This window comes from Argiope bruennichi, chromosome 2 (assembly GCF_947563725.1).
Source record: "Argiope bruennichi chromosome 2, qqArgBrue1.1, whole genome shotgun sequence".
Classification (NCBI taxonomy): Eukaryota; Metazoa; Arthropoda; class Arachnida; order Araneae; family Araneidae; genus Argiope; species Argiope bruennichi.
Genome location: NC_079152.1, coordinates 136,771,978 through 136,795,080, shown reverse-complemented (window position 1 = coordinate 136,795,080; position 23,103 = coordinate 136,771,978). Strand labels below are relative to the sequence as shown.

The following is a 23,103-nucleotide window of genomic DNA, read 5'->3' as shown; positions in this document are numbered from 1 at the left end:
TCAAGAAAATATTTCAAGAAGCATCAGATTGTGTCAGATATTAAAGTTGGATTATTTTAATAGTCTTATACCTGTCATACTTATTGTGCATATGAAACATCCTAATACAATCAAATTCCATGACATCATAAAGATATTAAAAACTTAACTGTCTGCTTCATCTACTCACTTCCATAGTACTACAGCTTCACTTTTTATTCCTCTTGTTAACTATACAGATATTAACATAATTCTTCTTTCTTAGCTTTCAACAATAATTTAAAATCATATGATTACATATTTGATGATTAAATTTAGTAGCATGATAAAATCCAATATCAAAAATTATGCCTAAAAAATTTACATGCAAATCAATAGGTATCATTAAAAAGAAGATTTTTTAAATTTTAAAATGATGTAAAAGTGAGTTCTGGATAAGAATAATAATTTCAGAAAAAAGATCCAAATCTCGAATAATTTTATATTAAACAATTTCCTAATAGCTCGAACTCCATCTTCACAATAATTTTAACTTCGGAAAATAACTGTGAAATTATTTATTGTCTGTAAATTCCTTCTAAAATTCTATAAGACTAACTCCTTTCTTTCTTCTTGTTATTAATTTCTTTCTTTTATCCTTTCTATCTACCCATTCCGTTCTGCTTCCGCCATGGCTTGAACAAAGAAATCTTGACAAAAGCAAGCTAAAAATTAGATAATTTCCATGAAATTCAAAGGAATAAAAAGCTTTATTCTAAAAATTTCTAAAAGCATCAAATTCTAAAAAATGTGTGTGTGTGTGTTTGCAAGTAGAGACGCCGACAAGGCACGTCCGCCACAAAATAAGAAGTAAGAAAAAGGTACGAAACAAATGATCACCAGTCTTATATAACATGGGATTTCCTGCCACATGTCAACTCAATACACGGGTTGACCTTTGTCAAGGGCAACGAATGGATCACTTTCATTTGATACGTAGAAGTGATTGCACAGTAATTTTTACACAGTTTCAGTTGAATTAATTAAACAGAAAGTGGAATTGTATCAGGAAATAAGAGAATGAAATTACTATGGGCTAAATTAAGATAAAACTTTGGAAATTAATTCGATTTAAATTAAGAGTTTAGTATATATATAATATAATGATATTTTAAACTCTTAATTTAACCAAATTAATTTCCAAAACTTTATCTTAATTTAACCCATAGTAAAATGTTCTCTTATTTCCTGATCTAATTCCACTTTCGGTTTAATAAATTCCTTTGTAAAAATAATGCGCCATCTGTACTACGTACCAAATGAAAGTGATCCCTTCGTTGCCCTTGACCAAGTTCAACACATATATTCAGTCCCATGTTATATAAGACAATGATCATTTGTTTCGTCCCTTTTCTTACTTGTGCTTTTGTGCCGCACTGCGTCTTCTTGTATATAATCATACCTGTCTTCCATGAGAGAATGACACGAAATTAAAAATCCAAAGTGTCTTCTATGTCTTCGAACCTGCCTTCTGCTTCCAGCAGATTATATATATATATATATATATATATATATATATATATATATATATATAAAATTACGAATCTATAATGTTCTTATCAGCATAGTTAGTTCCATCATACGAAAGATAGTTTTACGGTCCGCTTTACTGGATGCTAATTAGATATCGGATCAATGTCTCCCGAACTTGGCGACAAAATGGATGATACTAGAATATTCAAGAGGCTTGGCGATACTTATGCTTGGCTGTTCGAGAACCTTCTCTGTCCAGCTCCATAAACTATAAAAGACCGACAATCCAGGTCGAAGACAGTCGTATAAAATCGAATTGCGAGTCAACGGCTAATTAGTTGAAACAGTCCAGCGAAGTGCAAGCACTGAGTGGAATACAAACTAATAATAGATTGAGAATTGGTTCCGTGCGCCAGGTTTTGGTGACAAGCACTGAAGCAGCATCGAATCGTATGTAGAGCAGTCAGTCGTATAGTAGTGAGTCGGCAGTTAGGTACAACTAAAGCAAGGAGACAGTGGAGAATAGCAGGTGTTTGGAGAGGCCTTAGTAAATAGCTATGCAGATTCCCTCATCCTGCTGAGTTCAGTTTGGCCACTTTGTATGCTGTGGTTGTTATTACTACCGAAAACTACCTGTGGGTTGTTATTTGTTCTAAATGTGCTTGCTGTGTATTGCTTGTAAATGTCTCGGCTGTGTTTTGTCATCTGTGTATTTGTGTTAATTAACATCCTTATTTATTATTGTGGTCCGCTGACTGTGTTACACAATACACCCATTATACAAGTGAATCCTGCGATTTTGAGCGGAATAATATTCATAACAATATATACTAGCACCTTCTGGTGATCAGCAAAGTTCACTAAGACTGATGGTTGCCAAAATTTTCAATTGCAAGTTTCATGTTACTTGCTCTTATTGGTTTCCTCAGCAAATATTTTAAAACTTAGTTTTTATTTTGATGGCATATAATTCATAATATTTTAGGAATCTTAACACATTCTGTTAATTCTGCAGAGCATTTCTCTAATTTTCTGGCTAAATTTTTACATAACCAATTAAATTACAGAAAAGAATATCAATGTTTGAAAATGGCTGCATTCTTTTTAAAAAATTCACTATTGTTCCATATACTTGATGCTTGATATTGAAATTAAACTTTTGAGTGAATTTCTAAAGAAAATGCCATGATGGGGTATTCGTTATGAATACAAATATAAAGAGCAGAATAGCTCATAAACTACTAAAAAATGCACAATTTATATTAAAAAAAAATAAAACAATGAGTTGAGCCATTATTAATCAACAGAAAAATTTAGGCCAGAAAAGTTCTTTAGCTTATTCACAGATTTATGTATTATGGTATTTTTGTTTTTTCATCAATATACAAAAAGCTTCAATTACATTTAAGAAAAGTGAATACTCACCTTTTTAAATGTCAATTCTACAAGGAGATATGTTTTATGTTCTTGTGTTTCTAAAGAGAAGGGAAGGAAAAGACTTCTAACAGTGCTTTAAAATGTATACAAAAATAAATAAATAAATAACGATCATAAACTGTAATTAATTAAAATTTACCATAAGAAATGCCATCATCCCAAAATAGCAGGCCTTTAGCAGTACCTGTTTCATCTGGAGCAATAAAAAGGCCCATAGCCTGTTGACGACTAAATAAAGAAAATAAGTAATTTTCATAAAAAAAAATATTTAATGTGAGAATTTATCATAACTAAGCTAATTTAGTAAAACATTTTCAAAGTCTGTTCTAACTTAAAGTCCCTGTAAACCATACATAAGAAGAAAAACAAAAGTTCTATCAGAACAACAAAATAACATAAACAAGTTATAATATTCATATTTACAACCTAATGTGCATAATCATAATCACTTTAGAGAGAAAAAAAAGTAAATTTCAATAGTTGTTTATGACTTTTAGGTGACAGTGCGATATTCTATTTAAAAAAATCTACATTTCTCACATTATGCGATTCAATCAGAAATCCCAAATTTAGTATTTTTAATACTGTAACTGAAATATTTCAATTTAGGAGAATCCATTGTCAGTGTGGAATTAATCAGTTCAATTAACAGTGAAAATGGAACAAATTGGAAATGAATTGTGTCAAAAGTAGGTAGGGTCTGGAAATTAAGTGAAATAAAAGGTATGGAAATAGTTTGATTAAAAAGAAAAAGAAACACAGGACATTGAAGTTTCAGAGAAAAAAAAGTAAGAAAATTCGATTAAAAAAATGAAGATGCAATAATTTACCGATATAAGTGACATTCTGAGAATTTTTTTTAAAAGATGCTTTTATAAAAGAGTTATGACTTAATAATTTTTTTTACATGATTAAATACATTTAACAAATTTTGAGCAAAGGTTTTTCATAGTTAACTCTTCAGTTAGGTTTTAAAGAAAATGATGAAGAAAATTTTATTTTAAAATATATGATACTCAAATGAAAAATTAGTCTCGAAGCAAATATCTATATCTCTTGTAAAATAAATTTTTGAAAGAAAAATTTTATCATAAGGAATGAAATATATTTCTTAATATCAATATTTTAAACAGGGAATTTAATGCTTCAATCTTTTCTAGCTAAATGGGGACAAAAAAATGCCTAATGACAATAGTACCAATAATTAAATGGTGAGAACATTCATAACAAATGTGTGATACTAATATATATGCCTTGCACCACAAAAAAAACTGAAGTTCAACTGAAAAAAAAAATTAGCTAGTAAAAAAAACAAAAAAAAACATACAAATAAAGATTCTATTATTCATTAATTACTGTTACATTTTTCTGTATATCAGCTGATGTATATTTAATTATTTCAATATCAAAAGATGCTAATTGTAAACATTCTGTACAATCAAATGCATGCGAAAAGTTTACATCACATTTTTGAAACAAATATATAAAAATATATATTATGCTGCAATTAATAAGAAAAACATGAATAGTTATGATATCCTCAAAGGGATCAAAATATTAGATCTCAATGTGAATTTTGCAAAGAAAGAGTAAGGGGAGAATACCTTAGAGAGGTAGTAACATTAGGTTTCTGAAGAGGAAGAATATGGCCTCCTCTAACATGCAAATTTATATAACCTTCATCCATTAATGTCATGGTTAGACCACTACCATCTTTAGCTACTTCTCCCTGAAATAGTTAAAATAACAACAATCAGTTATAAGCTAATATTTAAAACTTAACGATAATTATAAAATAATCTTAAAGAAACTTCTTATCACATTATTGTTATTACTCTAGATTATTTATTTTATACTAAGCCATAATTTTTATGTTCATATATTTCTATTTAATGCCATTTTGAAATCAAATATACTTTTAGAAGATTTGCAGCATTTATATCACCACCATCATAATTCAAAGTTGCAAAAACAATGAAAGTGAAGTTCAATAATACTAGCAAATTTTTGTTACATAAATAAATATCAAAATGCATTTACAAATATTTTTCTCTTTTTTAATTCTTCCAATTTACACAAGAATTAGAATAATGGTAGCATACAGAAAGGACTAATGCTTTCTAATATTATTATCGAATATAATCTAAAGTTAAACAAAAGAAAGTTTTAAAAAATCAACCTTAAACATTTAATTAAGGAAATAAAACGATAACTTCAAAATTAAAAATATAATTTTAAGGGAAATGAAAGTTTTAATATTGATATACTTTGGAATTCAAAATGAATAACTAAATGCAAAAAATAAATAAATAAATAATAATAAAATATACATACATATATATATATATATCAGAACAATTTTTAGCCAACTACTAGAGCCATTTAAAAATCAATTTGAGCTATTTACATACTCATAAGTAAGTATGAAATAAAGGTAAAAAAGGCATATTACCTTATAAAAGTCATACCAAATTCCAGCAGGAAAATAGGCATCAACTGATGAAGCAGCCTATCAAAATACAATGAAACATATTTTTAAAAAAGAAACTTCATTTATGTATTTAAAACAGTAATTTTGCACAAATTCATTTTTATTATTCAGTAATAAGTTATTAACTTTTGCCAATTTATTGAGCTTCGGTTTTTTTTTTTTTTTTTTTGAAAGTAACTATTAAAAATGTTTATGCAACTGTTAAAAATAACTGATGTTATTTACAAATTCCATATCTATGAATATAAAAGGAAGTGAGTGTATGTGTGTGTGTGTAGTTTGCAAATAACAATCTATAATAATTAAAGCCATCAAAAATGGCACAAAAATAGTTTTATTAGTTATTCAATGGAGATATATTTTAAAACATATTATAGAAAATTCAATTTAATTTTTTTTTATTATTTTGAATTACTTTTTGCTTTAATTTCCATAATATTCTGGGTAATTAGAAAATGATTCAGGTGATCATAGATGAAGGGGACTAACAATCCAATTTCGTTATCTTTTATAAATTTTTTCAGGTAATAACTGAAAAGTTTCTTCCCAATTTCAAACAAAAATGGTCAAAATATCTATAATTTAAATTAATTTTTTTCTGGTGAGTTCAAAGAGAATAGTAGAAAAAGGGAGAGGGGAGCATTTCTTCTTTGCTAGGTTATTACTGATTAAGTGCATCATGTTTTTCAGTCTTGATTTATCAAAGAACCAAATGAGAAAAGGGGTCCAAAAGCATGCCATAAGCAATGCTGTATTGATAAAGCTAATTTTAAAATAAATAAAAACCTTTAAAAATTTGGATTTTAAGTGAAAGTTCTGTTAATTTTAAATCAATGAAATAGGTTCATAAAAATTATTTTTAAAGTTAGAGTTTTAAAATTTTACATTTAGAAACCTAACTTTATAAGATTCTAAATTTCTGTCATCTAGAATTTTTTTTAAAAAAGCTAATTTATTTATCTTGTACTAAAAAAATCATTTATATAATCTGTTTATGTATTATTACCACAGCTAATTATAAAACTTGTTGAATTATGCATTAAACTTTTAACGAAATGAAGATTTCAAAATAATAAAAATGAATATGTATTATTGACACACACAAAAAATGAATATAACAAAATAAAAGCTTACTTGCTCTACGATTGGGCTAATTAATAAGGCTGATCCCCACAAAAACTGGTAGCTAATATCCCATGTGACTTTGTCATTAGGAAACCTTCATTAATAAAAAAAATTTGGTGACTAAAATTAAAGATAGGAATGGGAATGATAGGAAATAGGAATGATAGGAATGCATATAAAAGTTAAGGAAATTTCTTCGTCATATTTTATTACAAATACTGAAGCATGAAAAAAAAAAAAAGTCTTATGATTGTAAAATAAAATTAAGTAATTATTTAATTTATATTTAGTTTGAAAAAATATTTAATTTCTCATAATTTTAATATTATGATATATTAAGACTTGAAATAATGATATTCTATAGAAAAAGAAATTATCGTAAATAATTTATTATTGATAAACAGTTAAAGAACATTGAAACGATACAGAACAATGTAAAAATATATTTGATATGAAATAATTGTTTGAAAATAATGCTATTGATTTTAAGCCCTCATCACTTCTTTGTCGTTTTAAAAGCTTTTATGAATTATAGGAACATTTTTAATACTGTAAACATTGAATTACTATTTACATTTATAAAAAAACATGGATATAATACAATTTAAATTTTTAAAGCAAATATTCAAATTTCACGAATCAAGTTCTGTGACTCAATATGCAATTATTGATCAATAAGTTAACTTAATACATCAATAAGTTTCTAGTTATAATTCAAAAGTGCACTCCACATTGACACAGAGACAGAGTACAATTATAGATTCTTTTCTCTTATTTTGACAGTTTTCAAAAAACACAAACATTGATGAAAATCATTACCTTTCAATTAGCATATAAATGCCATATATGTATCATGTAGAGTAATTTATGTGAGAAACAAAACATTTTACAGCATAAGACAATTAACCTTATTTCGAGCAAACAAAAAGCATCTTTTTATAGCAATATATAAAACATAACATACATTACATTTTTTAAACAGAAATTCATAAGATTATTTCATATATTCTAATAATAAATATGCTCGAAATTTTACTCATAGCTTAAAATTAGCTAACAATTTGTTATTGTAAGCTAAATTGTTAATTTTGCTTTAAAAATTATAAATAACAGGCAATAAATGAAATAAATACAATTGACATGATTCATATATTTCACTATTTATGCATGTTTACTCTTAAATTGTATGGTATGAAAAAAATAATCCTATAATTTATTCAATAGAAATTAATTGGATGAAAAATTAGTGTTCTTATTGCCAAAAAATAATGTTATACTGAACATTGCAACTTTCTTAAAAGATGTTATGGCACTGTAGTTACAAGCCGATACTAGGCAAATGCAAATTATATGATTAATGCTAAATGAAATATAAATAAGCATCTATGTCATATAGATTACTACAATTACTTCTTCTTAGTCTAAAATTGTCAATAAAAACAATTATACATCTTGTGTGCCTTTATAATTGTTAACCAAAATAAAATGTTTATATCTTAAGAGGATGAGTTGATTTACTTATACTGAAACTTGGTAGAGCTATTGAGGAAAATATTATTCATTTTATTTTAGCTTACGAAGCAGCCAGAAAGGATTAAAAATAAGTCAATTAAATTTTTATTTACAAATTATTTTATTTAATTCTTTCTATGTAATCATGACTTTCCAATTTGATTTGATACATGAAAAAATAAAATTGTGTTAATAGCAGAACTTACTCATGCAATAATGGTCGAGCAACTGTAGAACCTTCAGTATGAGCTAAATGGAATAAAGAGTAGAGATATGGTAGAAGTTCATAACGTGTATATAATGCTTTATTAACAGAATTTACGAATGCCTTCCCAAAGCTTGCTGGGTCTTGATCCTACAAACAAGGGAAAAAAAAAAAAATCTCTTTCAGAAAGTTTAAAATCAATTACAATTAATATGTAGTTAACATATAATGTAAACAATACATACATTTTTTGTTTTATTATCGAACAAACACAGTTGATATCAATGAAATAATAAAGCAATCACTTTCAAATAACTGGCAAATTTATTTTTGGTTATAAAATTATTAATTCATTCAGAAATGAAATATTATATCTGAATTACTTTTATGTTTCCTTAAAAATTTTCTAAATAATAAAATTAATTACTAGATTTGTTTCTACTTCACACTTTTCTACAAAATAGCTTTTTTTTTCTAAATATGAATTAGATAAAATCATAAATTTCAACACATCCGTATAAATTTTAGAGTAGTTTGCTATAATATGTTAATAAAATTAAAGAATCAATTTTCAAATATTCTTACCTAAAATAATTAAACAGCAAAAACATACTTCAAAATAGAACAAAAGCTTACCTTAGAATAAAGTGAATTGTGATTACGACTGAAAGGATAAAATGCTCCCAATTGCATCCAGCGCAAGCAGAGTTCTTCAGTAGTATTCAGAGCATATCCACATATATCAGCACCAACCTACATGAGAAATTGCGATGTTTAAATGAAATTGAAATAAAAAAGTTATAATAGAGAAATTAAATATAAAACCAGAACTGAAAGTAGAATGTTTTATAGGAATAAATAATGAAAAGTGAAAAAAATAAGTAGAAAATATCTTAATTTTAATTTCTGTTTAGTACTTTAGCATAAGAAATACTTCTATTAAGTACTTCAACATTTCTAGTTTCACATCTTCTATTTCATAGCTACATATAAGATTCATCAAAATTATAAGATATTTGTTATAAAATTGCATGCAGAACAGCCAGTCACTAAACTTCATTTAATTCCCCCCCCTTCTAATCATGAGTGAATAAATTATTTATTCCGCTTAAAATATTAAATATATGAAATGTAAGCTTACTCTGATTTCTCAACATGTACAATGTTTTACTGATTGTTTCAAAATGTTGCGAATGAAAATAAATATGCATTAAGAATGCATTTTTTTTTTTTTTTTTTTGTGGAGAATTTTGATCTTACACTAAAATTAATTTATATAAATGTAGGTAATGATATTAACACAAAAACAATACACTTAAGAATAAATCTATTTCTAGACACTAGAAAATTGCAAAAATGTAAAATAATATTTTGAATTTACAAATATTCAATAACTTTTTTTATAAAATTGTATAGAGCAGCTCAGAGTTTATCAAAGTTTAGTTGATATATCAAACCAAATTACATATATTAAAATTCCAAGCCATTTTCTTCCTACGGAAACAGAATTATAAATGAAAATTAATAGTTTTTGAACATAATGAAGTTAGATACTGATAATTATAAATATATACAAATAATAATTTATACTTTTTAACATGCGGATTAAGAATGAAAAAATAAAGTAGTAATTTACATGACGATCACAATATATTTATTACATCTAAAAAGATTTTTAATTGTTTGTCCATTATTAAATTGAGAATATGTAATTTTGTTCTAGTCTGTATCAATTTATAGCTTCCTCGATTGCTTTGAGATATGGATAAAAAAATTAATTATATATATTCAGAGTAGCTCAAAGATTTTTTCATTTTTTAAAAGAGACTATTGAGAGAGGTTATGTTAATTACAGATAATAAAAATTGAAATATTTATTTTGAACACTGATTATTTACAACCTTCTTGTTTTTTTAAAAAATAAGATAAATGTATCTTTAAATTTTGTTAAACATATCAAAAAGTCAATGCAACTCCAATTTCTATAATATAAAATTCTACAGAAAATAATATCTTTAAAATAATAATCTTTATAAAGTGGAGTCAATTCTTACAAATGGTATACCAAATAAGTTGAATTTTAAAATTCCTGGAATGGATGCTCTCAGTTGTTCCCAAGTACTTAAATTCTCTCCTAAAGCATGAGAAACAAAACGACCTGAGCCAGGGAAAGTTGAACGACTGAGAACCATTGGTCGATTGCCAGGAATAATAATAGCCAGAGTTCTACAAGAGATTATTCCAAAATTTTATAAATTTTGAATAATAAAATATTTATTATATATTTTTAGAAAAATAACAATAAAAATTATTTCAATGAGGAATAAAATTATTCACTGGGAAAGAATATTTGCAAACAATTATATTCAGTAGAAAAACCTATTTTATAATAATAATTTAATGTTAATATCCGAATGGTCTCTACTAGAACAAGCAAAAAATAACATTTCTAATGAAAGCTTGAATATTTTAACTGCTCTCAAAATATCTAAAAAATTCTCACTTGTGTATAATTTTGAATATTAAATAAATTAAGTTAATCATACTTGAAATGTGTTAATATTCAGTTTTAACTTTTAATGTTGATATTTGAATATATATATAACGGAAGTTTAAATATTTTTCTAAGTTAGCATAAAAATACTTTTCTAGATTCTATGCAAAGCAATTAATAAAATTTAAAAAATAAATTATTTCAGATTTATATCAAACTTATTAAACTTCCAATGAACTTTTAAATCTTTTTTTCATGCATAAAATCTTAAAAATTAGATGAAATACAGAATACAAATTTTATATTTAATAGCAGAAAAAATAGCAGTAACTTAATGTGAAGATGAGATAAGAGGAATAAAAAATTGTTCAGCCAACCTATATGTCACATTTGCTTGATAATAGCTATGCAAATTGTGAATATCATAATGTTTGCCAGCATGATGTACAGAATCCATACAAAGAGTTTTTTCAAAAAGTTTGCCATCAAGTTTGGATCCAAGAACACCTGAAATGCACATTTACATTTAAAAAAAATAGGAATTAAAAATAAATATTTCAAATTTGGCAAAATCAGATACAAGTAATCCGTAAAAGTAAGTATTTTATTACAGAGTAGCAATGAGAAAACAGAATACACAACTCTGCTAGAATATTTATGGATAAGGAAATGAATATAAAGAACATTGCTAATATTAACCCCCCCCCCTCCACTAATTTTATTCACAAGAATGAATATGAAAATAATGTGATTTTAAATCCATATTTTGACAAACATTTTGTATTATTTCTCTTAGAGCATAGTTTTCCAAATAAGTTAAAAGGATCACTGTTAAATGACTGAATCAACTAATGAAATGTAGAACATAAAAGACAGAGTTAAAAATTAATTAATCTTTCACATTTCAGTATAATGAAACAACCTTTGAATTTTTCTTGTATATTTTCAGTTTTTTTTTTGCATCAAATTATGAAAATTTCTGCATTCGAAGAATTCTAATTGTGATAAGTTGTTTAATAAAAGAAAAGTATAGAAATTGTGATTGGAAAATTTGAAGATACGAAAATAATGATCAATCCAATTTCTGGAAACAATATAATTTAGGCATATTTAAAGAGAACACATTTATTTACATATATTATTACACATTTACTTTGATTTATATCAATAGATTATGAGCAATAAAAAGAAGAAGAAATTTTTTGAAGAACTGCATCATATGCACATGACATTTGATAAATAATTATATATATTAAACAGATGTTATAAACTTCAAAAATTATTAAAAAGAAACTAAAAGTATCAATTAAAATAAAAAGACAATTAAGGGCAACTTTATTTTAACACAGTTGCTTTAAATATAAAAATATACATATGTAAATATAAATAAGGTTATAAAACAATTTTATGATAAAATCATAAAATTAATAATTACACAATAGTGAAAATCTTTTATTCTTTAAAAAACTCACCAGCACCATATGGTGGATAATTCAAGGTATTCTTGCTGCATCCTGTTAGTGATCCATCTGCAAAGTTTGCTGGTTCATTCATATCCTAAAGAGGGAGGGAGTCATTTTGGAACTATTATACATTAAAGAGAGAAAATAAGAATACAATATAAAATTGATGACTCTGTAATTCCCAAACTGCAAGCAAAGAGATAAAAATACATAAGACTCTTGGCATTCTTTCCAAACATAACAGATATTCTTTCCCAAATTGACACATGTAAAGAAATCCCTTTAATAAAATCTCTCAATAAAAGCTCTAAAGGGAAAAATTTCACACATTTTTTTTTTCTTATGTCATTTTATTGGTAACGCATTTCATTGGTCCCGTCAGTGTACAAAACATGCTCTACCATAGAAAATAAACTGAAGCTAAATTCCCAATTTGTCTCCTTGCTGGTTACTCATCTACAAAATTACATTATATATAAATAGATTTTTTTCTAACATATTTCTGCCTTTCTTTCAGATAACATTTATTTAAATTAGTCTATTGTATTCCTTAAAACATTCTAGTAACTATTTGACAACAACTAAAATAAAATAAATATCACATGTTTTTAAAGTTATCAATAGATTGAGTTAAAGAAATAATAACTATCTTAAAGCAAATTAGTGAAACATGTATATAGTGTATATAACTAAAATCATTAATAATTACTTTTATTTTTCAAACAATATATCTTAACACTAGGTATTTCTTTCATTTTCTTCATAATATTTTGTTATAGCAGCAAATGAAAATTGAATAGAAAATTAAATAATTTTTAGAACAAAGTAAAAAAAAAAGCTTACAATCCATAATCCATCAAATCTAACAGATTTACGAAATTCTGTACACATTTGAGTCCAATAAGGCCTCACTTCTGGATGTGAAAAATCAGGAAAATATGCTTTTCCAGGCCATGACTGTAAAAAAAAAGTTCATTATTTCTAGCTATAGCAAAAACATTTGAGGTAAAAAATATCATGCTAGTTTAGAAACAGTAACTTTAATTCGACATTCCAAACAGCATTAGAATTAAAAAATGTTTATTTCAAAGAAAAGTAAAAGATATTCAGGAAAGTAAAATAAATTCCATAAATTACTCGTATATTAAAGATAAGAAGATGATTCTTACAGAACATGCAAAATATACTTTAAGTTAATGCAGCTTCAAAATAAACAAGAATAACAGAAGATAATCATTAACAACATATAAAACAGATATAGTTATGCAATTAAGAGCCAACTGATATTTTAAGGATTGTTGAATTTATTTTCTAACAGAATCCAAGTACAGATAATTTGATATTCATAATTGTATGGTTGTAATTTGCTGTGCTACATATTACTTATTATGCAATAATTAATTCTGAATAAAAGCAACATCAGATTTTTTTTCTTATATTATTGGATGAAAATAGTTTTATCACAAAATTTTATTTTGGAGATGGTTCCTAACAACTTAATTAAGTCTTTATATATATGTAAATAAAATATAAAAACATAAATAAATAACAAGAAAGAAACATTACAATTAATATCAACAAAATTCTTACCGTGCCTTCTAAATAAGTACCATTAACTTTAATGAAAACATCTCTATTAATGCCAACATCTAAAGCAGGATAACTTGATTCAAGCGTTTTGTTGCTGGCGATAGCTGGATCCTGGAAAAATAACAGGGTATTATAATGCACTTTCTTTCCATTTTTTCTATAGCAAAATGGATACAATCATGTAAGTATAATTCCAAATGTAAAGAATGTATATGACCTTCTTCAATAAATATAGTTCATATTAAAGGGCAAACTGAGGTTTATTTTTAATATAAAAGATGCTTAATTTATGAGCAGACATCACAATATATCTGGAAATAATACAACTCCTTAGAAGATACAAAACAGTAAAAATTCAGGAAGATATTGAGAAGTATTAAAAAGCTTTAAGTAAAATATCTATTGATAAAAGACTCTTTCATTTTAAAAGATTTCATCTAAAAGACTTTTTCATTTTAATTTTGGATTCCAAATCAATATGAGGAGTGCAAAATGAAACAAATAGCAAACATAATAAGGAAGCTGAAGCTATCATTTCCTCCTAATTAAATGAACATATATAAAACGACTTTTTCAGCTGGTAATGTGCTTTTACTTTAAAAAATAAATTTTAAATCTTTTTTTTATATTTTGCTCTTAAAGTTAGGAAACAAAACCCAGATCAAGAACTACTGTTCTTCAAAATACAACAAAATTAAATACCTATGCATCTCATACATATAAAATTAAAATATACTCAAACATTGCAAATTTGCTATAATTCCATGATTCATTGACGTATTTTTGTAGTCATTAATCTATACTTATATAAAGCTCAATGTGTGTGTGTGTGTGTTGGCGCTCTACAGGCCAGACCGTTTGACCTACAGCTACTAAATTTGGTACATGTATACCTTGGAGGTCGAGAATGTGCACCTGGGGGCCCTTTTTTGGATTTTAATTAGAATTTTAATTATTAATTAAAAACTAACTTTCCTGCCAAAAAAATCTTTATTTTCCCCACCGCCAAATGAGTAAGGCTTCAGTTTTTTTCTCATGCTAATGAGGCTAGGCTTAACCTTTTTGGGCCGAATATTTCAAATTATTTTGTTTATTTTCTTAATGTCTGATGCATTTAAAACAAAACAGTGTTAATTAATCTATCTTTCAGATTCATTCTGAAGTACTTTCGAATTAAAATAAAACATAATAAAGGAAATTAAAAATTTCTAATCTGCATAGCATTACCCCAACTGGCGTAGAAAAATTCACACATTTGCATTACCATAACTGGCATTCAAAATTCACGCATGCGCATTGTGTTATGAATGTTGTCAACTATTATCAACAGATGCGGACTTGATTTAAATTATTTTTAGGTTAGTTGTATGCTTTTGTAATTAAATTGTATTTATGTTAGTTATATATATTTTTTGTATATGCTTATAGTTTTCAGTACATCGTTTTTTAAGTAGCTTTTTTTTAAACCTGTTCTCGACCGATTATTTTAAACGATTCTGTTTATTTTCTTAGTGTTTGATGCATTTAAAATTAAACATTGTTAATTAATCGATCTGCTCATGATGAATCCGAGAAAATTTTGTTGACAAATTCTTGAGATATTACATAAATTAAGAGAGATATTCTTTATTGCCCATAAAGTTTAAACGCTCTGTGACTCTGTTTTCAGTAATCATATTATAAAAAAAATAATTTGTTTCAGTAAAAAATAATATCATATTAATTGCAGATTAATCCTTTCAACTTTAATTTAAAGCATAAATTCTACGGGAGCTAACAGAAAATTAGAGAGATACATATTACGTTATAACTGAAGGCCTTTATAATGTTATTAGTAAATTATGTGACTATCAAAATTTGAAGTTTTAAAATATTTTGATGAAGAAGCTATTAAAGTAGGAATTGCATAAAATATTTAATTATTAAAATTTTAACAAACATTAAGATTGGCGAACCGGCTGGTCGCCAAAGGCGGCTAGTACAGTCAATAAAACTTTAAACAATACAATGGTATAGCTTCATTATTTTAAAGCTCTACCAAGGAATAAACGACACATGTTTTGAGATGGATCTCACTATTTTAAAATGCAGTCAGGTGATGAAAATAATATCCAAGCCAATTCCCTTTCCAACAAACTTATGTTGCTCTTCAGAGTAAAGACATCTGACTTTTTATGTATTTAAAATGCTTCTGGCCCCTATACAGAGCAGATATTTTGTAGAATTAGACCTACAGTAACTAACCCTCAGGTCAGGAATTTGAGACTGCAGCAAGAATCCTCGAACAATGCAAAGCAGTCAAGGTCATAAAAATAACTTTTCTCAATTTAGGACAATATATATATATATGTATATTAAAAAAATTTTTTTTTTTAAAACTAATTTTTATTTAAAATCTTACTGTGGTAATTGGTTCATATAGTCACACATTATTAAAAGAAAAATGATCAGAATAACTAACTGTAGCCCAATAATACTAGCATCATTAAGTATAGTCTTCAATTTCAATTTTTTAACTAATAGTTATTACATCTTTCTTAACTTGATGACACATTTTCAATAGACTGGAATACAAATAGAAAATATATTATAACCAGAGATTGTTAATTCTTTTAACTACTTTGAAACTTATTTTGTAGCTAAGCATCAAAGTAAAAAATATAACAAGAAAGTTATATAATTTTGTTTTACGAGTTTAACGATTTGATATAAATTTACATAATCAAAATAAATTTCAATCAAAATAAATATCAGTATTAAATGAAAATTACAATTATTTTATTTAAGATCACACTCTCAAAGGATAATAATAGTAACAATAAAATTCTCAACTTCCCTATTTATGTGTCTTCAGTATTTAACGATTATTCTGAATTTCACAACTAAGAAATATTAACACAAAGAAAAATTATTACCAAAACAATGATAACTTTTCTTCCCTGGGCATGAAGATCATCTACAAAAGCAGGTAAATTTGAATAACGCTTTTCATCAAATGTAAAATCTTTATAATTGTTCATGTAGTCAATGTCAAGGTAGTGAACATCCTGAAAAACAATGTTTCAACAAAATCTTAGGAAAAACAAAAGGTTTTTAAAATAAAATAAAAATAATAAGGTTTAATTGATCTGACAGATTATATCATGCTTCTTGATACCACTAAAGCAGTTTCAAATAAAAAATTTCTTTTATTGATTAATAGATAGAGTAACCAAAACAATAATCACAGTATAGAAGAATTAAACAATTACTGACCATAGTACAGATGGATAATATATCTCCCCCCACCCTTTAATTCATTATAAAATATCCTGAAGCGCTCAAGAATAGTTTCAATACTCCTGCCAGGCATAGCTTGAACAATCTATTGCAGCATTATTTACAATTAAGAGTAGCAAAGATTTTAAATAGTTCCATAGAATTCATTCAGACTTCTGATTTTTAAACTCTTATAATGGAACTTTTATCCAACTTTTCTTTTTAAATCTGAAAGCCAGACTGACAAGCATATATGTGCACATGCAGGCACACACACAAACACTAATAACACAAATTGCAACAAAGCTGCTTGAATTCACTTCCACCACACAACTTATTTTATCGATTTTTTTTAAACATTTTATAAAATCATTCTGATACAAGAAAATAGTAAGAATTGTGAAAACATATTAATAAAAATATATAAGTATAGAGGTATGCATGAAAATATAATGTTTATAAAAATGAACAGAAAAAAAACAACCCAGATTTTTAAAAAAAAAAGTAACAATAAAGCAGCAAAAACAGGTCATAAGCACAGGTCATAAGGTAGACAACTGCATAAATTATTATCTATTTTAAATGTTTAGTTTCATTTAATGCTTTTAGTCTGTATACTATTTAAATTCAATATAATTAAGCAAACTTCAATTATCATTATTTCAGTAATTACCAACAATTCATGTATTAAGTGAGAATAATTCTTCAAAAATACTGCAAATCAATAAATATTTGATCAAAAGAAATTTCATTTAATCTCAGGAATAAATGTTTAAGAAGATAAAGTTATCTCAAAAACACAAAACTATAGATATTTAATTATATTTGATGATAGATTAAGATATATAAAAGGACACTGAAATTAAACAAACATGATAAAAAAAAAAACAAGATATGAACATACATATGGAATTTTAGCTTTTTCTGTGCGTTCTGTGACTGCCTTGGCTTCTTCTATTGTTCCATATCCTCTTCTAGATAGTTGAAATCCCAGTGCCCAATAAGGAGGCATACCAGGTAAACCAATTACCTATCAATCAATTTCAAAATGAAATATTTAAAATGAGAGTTAGTATTATTCAATGTTGATATAATATGAGCTTTATTTAAGCAATTCAAAGAATAACACTTTTAGAAAGAACTGTGAATAATTTATATTAATAATGCTTTACAAAAAAAGATGATTCACTTAAATTGATTTTTAAAAATTCATTTTCTCTAATAAAATAACTTAAAAAAAGCACAAAAAAAGTATAGTAAGAAAAACCCTTCAAAATTTTTTTTACCTTTCTTAAAATGTATAATATATGTAAAAATTGCTTATAGAATACATAAAAACTACACTAAAATAACTTGAGAATCAATGCTTTAGAAATTTTAATATCCTCTCAAAATATGGATGTAAAAATTAAATTTATCTTTATATAAAACAATATACATAAATTTTCAAGCATATACAAAATAGAAAACTAAATAGTTAATGATTAAAAAAGTTATAAGATAAATAGCAATACTTCTAAATACTGTTTAACTACATCTTCCGGAGAAGGACCCAGAAATATATAGAAATCCAATATTCCCCCAACAGTACGGAATGTTAAAGCTGGTGCTGGTTGCAATACAACTTCTAAAAATGAAGATATGTAGTCATATAGGGTGTGATTTAACAATATTTAAAAATTTCAACTAGAAACTGAAAACAAACAGTTTAATGTACAAAAATAATTTACACATTAAATAATAAAGAGGTACTCACCATTTATTATGAACAAATTTCACTCAGTGAAAGCTACATAGCCAAATAGAAAGGATAAAAGAAACCATGAAATTAATCAAATAAAGCACATGCAAAGGAAATTGTTATAATTTAAATATCGGAAAACAAAGATGATTAGAGACAAAAAGGTAATTTAAATAAGCTACAAAAAAGTAAATCAGAAAATATTAACAATGAATCCCAATGCAGAAGAAACAGTTAACCATAACCTAAATGATAAAGCTTTTGGTTAATCATTCAAACCTTTCATGCAAACTGGTAAAAAAAAAGTAAGCAAAATTAAAAAGAAGAGTAGTTTTAGTGTGTTAATAATACTGTTTGAAGAATGAGATAAAGAACAATTCTTTTCATACTAGTCAAAAATATAAAAATAAGGACTTTTTTGTTTTAAAAGAATAAATTCTAAGGTTTTGATATAAACAGACAATGACCTGTTTCATTTCAAAGGTTAAAAAAGAATATTTTGTAACAACAAAACATATTTTGTACATACAGTATAGATTAATACAAGTATAACTGTATACTTAATCAATAATTGCTCTTAATTATATATTTTTTATTTACTAAATTATAATGGAAAAATAGAGTAAAAATATTTTAAAAAACTAATAAATGTTTTCATATTTTGCAAATTCCAAACTTAAATACATACCCATGGCATTGCTATTAAGCAAGAAAACTCCATGAGCACACCCATCATCTTCAATGTTCATGTAAAATGGATGGACCCCATACAAATTAGATGAACTCTATAAGGCAGGATTTTATAATTATTAATATTACCATATAAAAAAAGATTCAAAAGAAAAACCATATATAAAAACACCTTGTTTTAAATAACATGATATAGGCATAAAAACTCTGTACTAATCATAATTACCCATATGATATTGTAGCATTTAACTTTATTAGACAAGTTTCCTCAGAATTTACTCATCATAAAATAAAAATTTAGTCTGAGTGAATTTACATAAAAGATAAACAATATATCATATAAAAAGTTATATGTTATAATCCTATATCATCATTAATAATTATATACTTGAAATATATTTACTCATCCAATAATTCTTTCAATTGTATAAATAAAGTAACACAACTATTTGCTTCACAACATTTTTTATAAATGCAATTTTTATAAACTCAATAAAAACATTAATTAAAAAAAAACCTTAAATATTCCAGATTTAAGTAACATCTATGATGCAATTTTGATACAGAATATGATATAACTTACAATACAAACGTGATATAAAACACTCATATAAATATATTGAGAAAAATTAAATAATGAATTTCAACATCTTAACAAAATATACAAATTAATAAATTAAATCAAATAAAAAAAATCAAGTAACTGTGAGAAACTAATTCAAACATCAATTTCATAGCAATAATACAGCTACATATCTGATTATAATATGCATTTTTAAGGCTAAATTTAGTTAATTAGCACAAAATGAACTTTTTATTGGAGAATTATTTTTAACGAGAGCAAGAAAAAAATCAGCAAGACAATCTAAAAATTAATTAAAACAAAAATTCTGCTTTAACTAATCTTCAACACTTTCAGGACTGTATGCTATGCTATCCCCCCTCCCCCCAACAATCTGCAGTTTGAATTACTTTGCAACAACTACCGTAACTTGAATAACACACAAGACTGGATATATACATTTTTGTATTAACTAAAGATTTAAAGACTTTAAAAAGTGACTAATATTGTTTCTTATATATGTGACTAATATTGTTTCTTATATTTCATGAGCAATATTGTTTCTTATGCTTTAATATTCCAAATAGGAATGTATTAAAGGAAAGAATTCATAATAACTATCAAGAAATAGTGCTAACACATTGTTATTTCACTTTATTTTATTATTAATCACTTTTGGCAACCAGATGGTACATTGAGAATATTAGTTATAATTAATTTCAATTAAATCCTTTAAATATAACTTTGTCCATAATTCCATTCCTCAAATATTAAAACAATGTTACATTAATTGTCTGTTCATTGCATACTTGAATCTTTCTAAAATGAGTCTTATGACATCACAATGCTATTAAATATTCAATTGTGCTGTTCATCGGTCTTATAAATTCCACGGTTTGTAAGATAATTTTTTTTCCGCATTTGTAATTCACATTTTTATTATCTTATAAACATCACAGATTCTAAACAAAACATTTTTTGTTTCAGCTTTCAACAATAGAAGAGAATCATCATCAAATATTTTGCTGAAACAACAAAAAATATTTGAATTTAAGGCAATGTAATCTACTATTGGAAATTGACAAAAAAAAAATTTTTTTTTAAGTTGACAAAATTTAGGAAAATATGCATGATAATTAAACTGATAATACCATTAAAAAGATAATTTTTTAAATTTCAAAACAGTGCAAAATTTATAAATTGTACAATAATATTTTCAGAAATTATCTTAGAAAAATGCCAAATCCAGCTTAATTCTCAATAATTAAAATTTGAAAAAAAAATTAATCTGAATTGCAACTTCCTACATTGAAAAGCACTTATGGACCAAATATTGTAGTCGTAGATCAAATGGCCTGGCCTACAGAGTGCCAAAATACACATTATTCTTTGCCAAGATAAGTTAAAGAACAGAATAAAAGATATATTATCATGGACTTGATATAAATTTTTTAAAGCATAATACACAACATAATGAAAGAATTTTGATTATTTTTCCTTAGTAAAGCACATGAGAAGTTATGCCAGATATATCAATTAACAGCATTTTAGTCATTTTCATTTGATCATTTTTAAAAAAATTCCACAATACTGAAATGATAATTTCAAACTAAAGTAAATAAAAAAGAATCTACAAATAATAAGAAGAAATATAATAAGAAATCTGTTCTGAATTATCACGATAATCATTAAGTATCTGCTAGATGGAAGACAGTACTGAGTGCAATATCCCCCCCCCCCTAAAAAAAATTAAACCATACTAACAGGAGAGCATGTCACTCAAATAGAACCAACATGCATTTAATTCCTATACAAGGTAGATCTTTTTGGAATTGGTCTTGAACTGAAAACACTCTGTCCCAAAGGCTCACACTTTAATATACAGTCAACATAACTTTGGGCAAGATCTTAAATGACATTTTCATAGTATCCTTTAATAGATTTTTAAAAAAATAATTCAGACATGTTTTTCAGTGCATAAGACCAAATTGGCAGAAAGTTATAGAAATATTGTATAAAATAATAAACATGAATAATAACATTAAAAGCTTAAGATGACTGAATAACCTAACTGTATTTCCATTTATTTTAAATATTAAAAACAAATATGTTTGAGTCTGGCACTCAATTAACTGGAAATCTAAAAACAAAAATATCTGCAGAGGTATGAATTTCAATTCAAAATTTAGATCTATGAGATAAAAGTATGCAGTGAGTTAGTGAAGAAGAACAGTAGGTTTAAGTGGATGTAGAAAATTCTGTCCCTTTCACTTTCTTTCTTTAAGATGACAAAATAATAGAGTATATACAAGTAAACAAAAAAAAAAAAAAGATGAGAAGAATGGAAGGGATAAAGATAGAAGTGATGCACAAGCAAAGAAACTTGCATGATTGGAAACAAATAAAAGATTGCAGACTTTCATAAAATGTAAAAATGTTCATTTCTATTAGCATGCAATGTTAAGAAGGTTCATAGTATATATTGTTTTAAAACTTTAGTTGCAATCTTTTAAACAGGCAAAAATTTATAATGTATTAATATGTTCTATTATCTATAGCACAATTATAATTTAAATATGATGTTTCATTTTGTTTTTCTGAACTATAAAAGTATGTTACGTGTTTAGGTATAAATAATCTGTATAATTTTTATCATCCTTTATTATCAACACATACTAAACATACTGCAATTTATACAGATGGCAACACAAAACACGGGACATGAAAATTTGAGGCAAGGTTTCACAGGAACTGAATAAGAGAAATTCTATCAGAAAAATAGAATAAACTAAAATTTCACTAAAGTATATGGAATAAAATTTATCAACTCACATCTGTGGAAGTATCTCTTGCAAACAAACTCCATTTTTTCCAATTAGTATCATGCTTATAAGCTAATGTCGTATGCTCTCCAAATCCATAAACATTTGAAGAAGCCAGTCTTGTAGAAATTTGAATATACTGCTCAGAAAATAACATTCCTGGAATATTTGTATCAAATCTAAAGAAAATGCATTATAATAAAGATTAATTAATTCAACTTT

At 25.8% G+C, this 23,103-nt stretch overlaps 1 protein-coding gene across 5 annotated transcripts in view; it reads right to left on the bottom strand.

Annotated features, from left to right (window-relative positions):
* The window catches only part of LOC129957601 (probable maltase-glucoamylase 2), a 31,181-nt gene that overhangs the window by 5,201 nt on the left and 2,877 nt on the right, over positions 1-23,103 (bottom strand). For 3 of the 5 annotated variants that reach the window (XM_056070029.1, XM_056070023.1, XM_056070036.1), the window contains exons 4-20: positions 22,892-23,060; positions 19,496-19,592; positions 18,581-18,693; positions 17,971-18,096; positions 16,724-16,855; positions 13,809-13,919; positions 13,062-13,175; positions 12,228-12,312; positions 11,133-11,262; positions 10,316-10,487; positions 8,898-9,014; positions 8,263-8,411; positions 6,554-6,638; positions 5,381-5,437; positions 4,533-4,657; positions 3,068-3,156; positions 2,917-2,966 (exon numbers count right to left, since the gene is read on the bottom strand). In XM_056070029.1, the coding sequence (XP_055926004.1) occupies positions 2,917-2,966; positions 3,068-3,156; positions 4,533-4,657; positions 5,381-5,437; positions 6,554-6,638; positions 8,263-8,411; positions 8,898-9,014; positions 10,316-10,487; positions 11,133-11,262; positions 12,228-12,312; positions 13,062-13,175; positions 13,809-13,919; positions 16,724-16,855; positions 17,971-18,096; positions 18,581-18,693; positions 19,496-19,592; positions 22,892-23,060 (1,921 nt within the window). Of the gene's footprint in view, positions 1-2,916; positions 2,967-3,067; positions 3,157-4,532; positions 4,658-5,380; positions 5,438-6,553; positions 6,639-8,262; positions 8,412-8,897; positions 9,015-10,315; positions 10,488-11,132; positions 11,263-12,227; positions 12,313-13,061; positions 13,176-13,808; positions 13,920-16,723; positions 16,856-17,970; positions 18,097-18,580; positions 18,694-18,822; positions 18,840-19,495; positions 19,593-22,891; positions 23,061-23,103 lie in introns of those variants that run through there. The other 2 variants (XM_056070042.1, XM_056070051.1) reach the window with 2 other exon arrangements.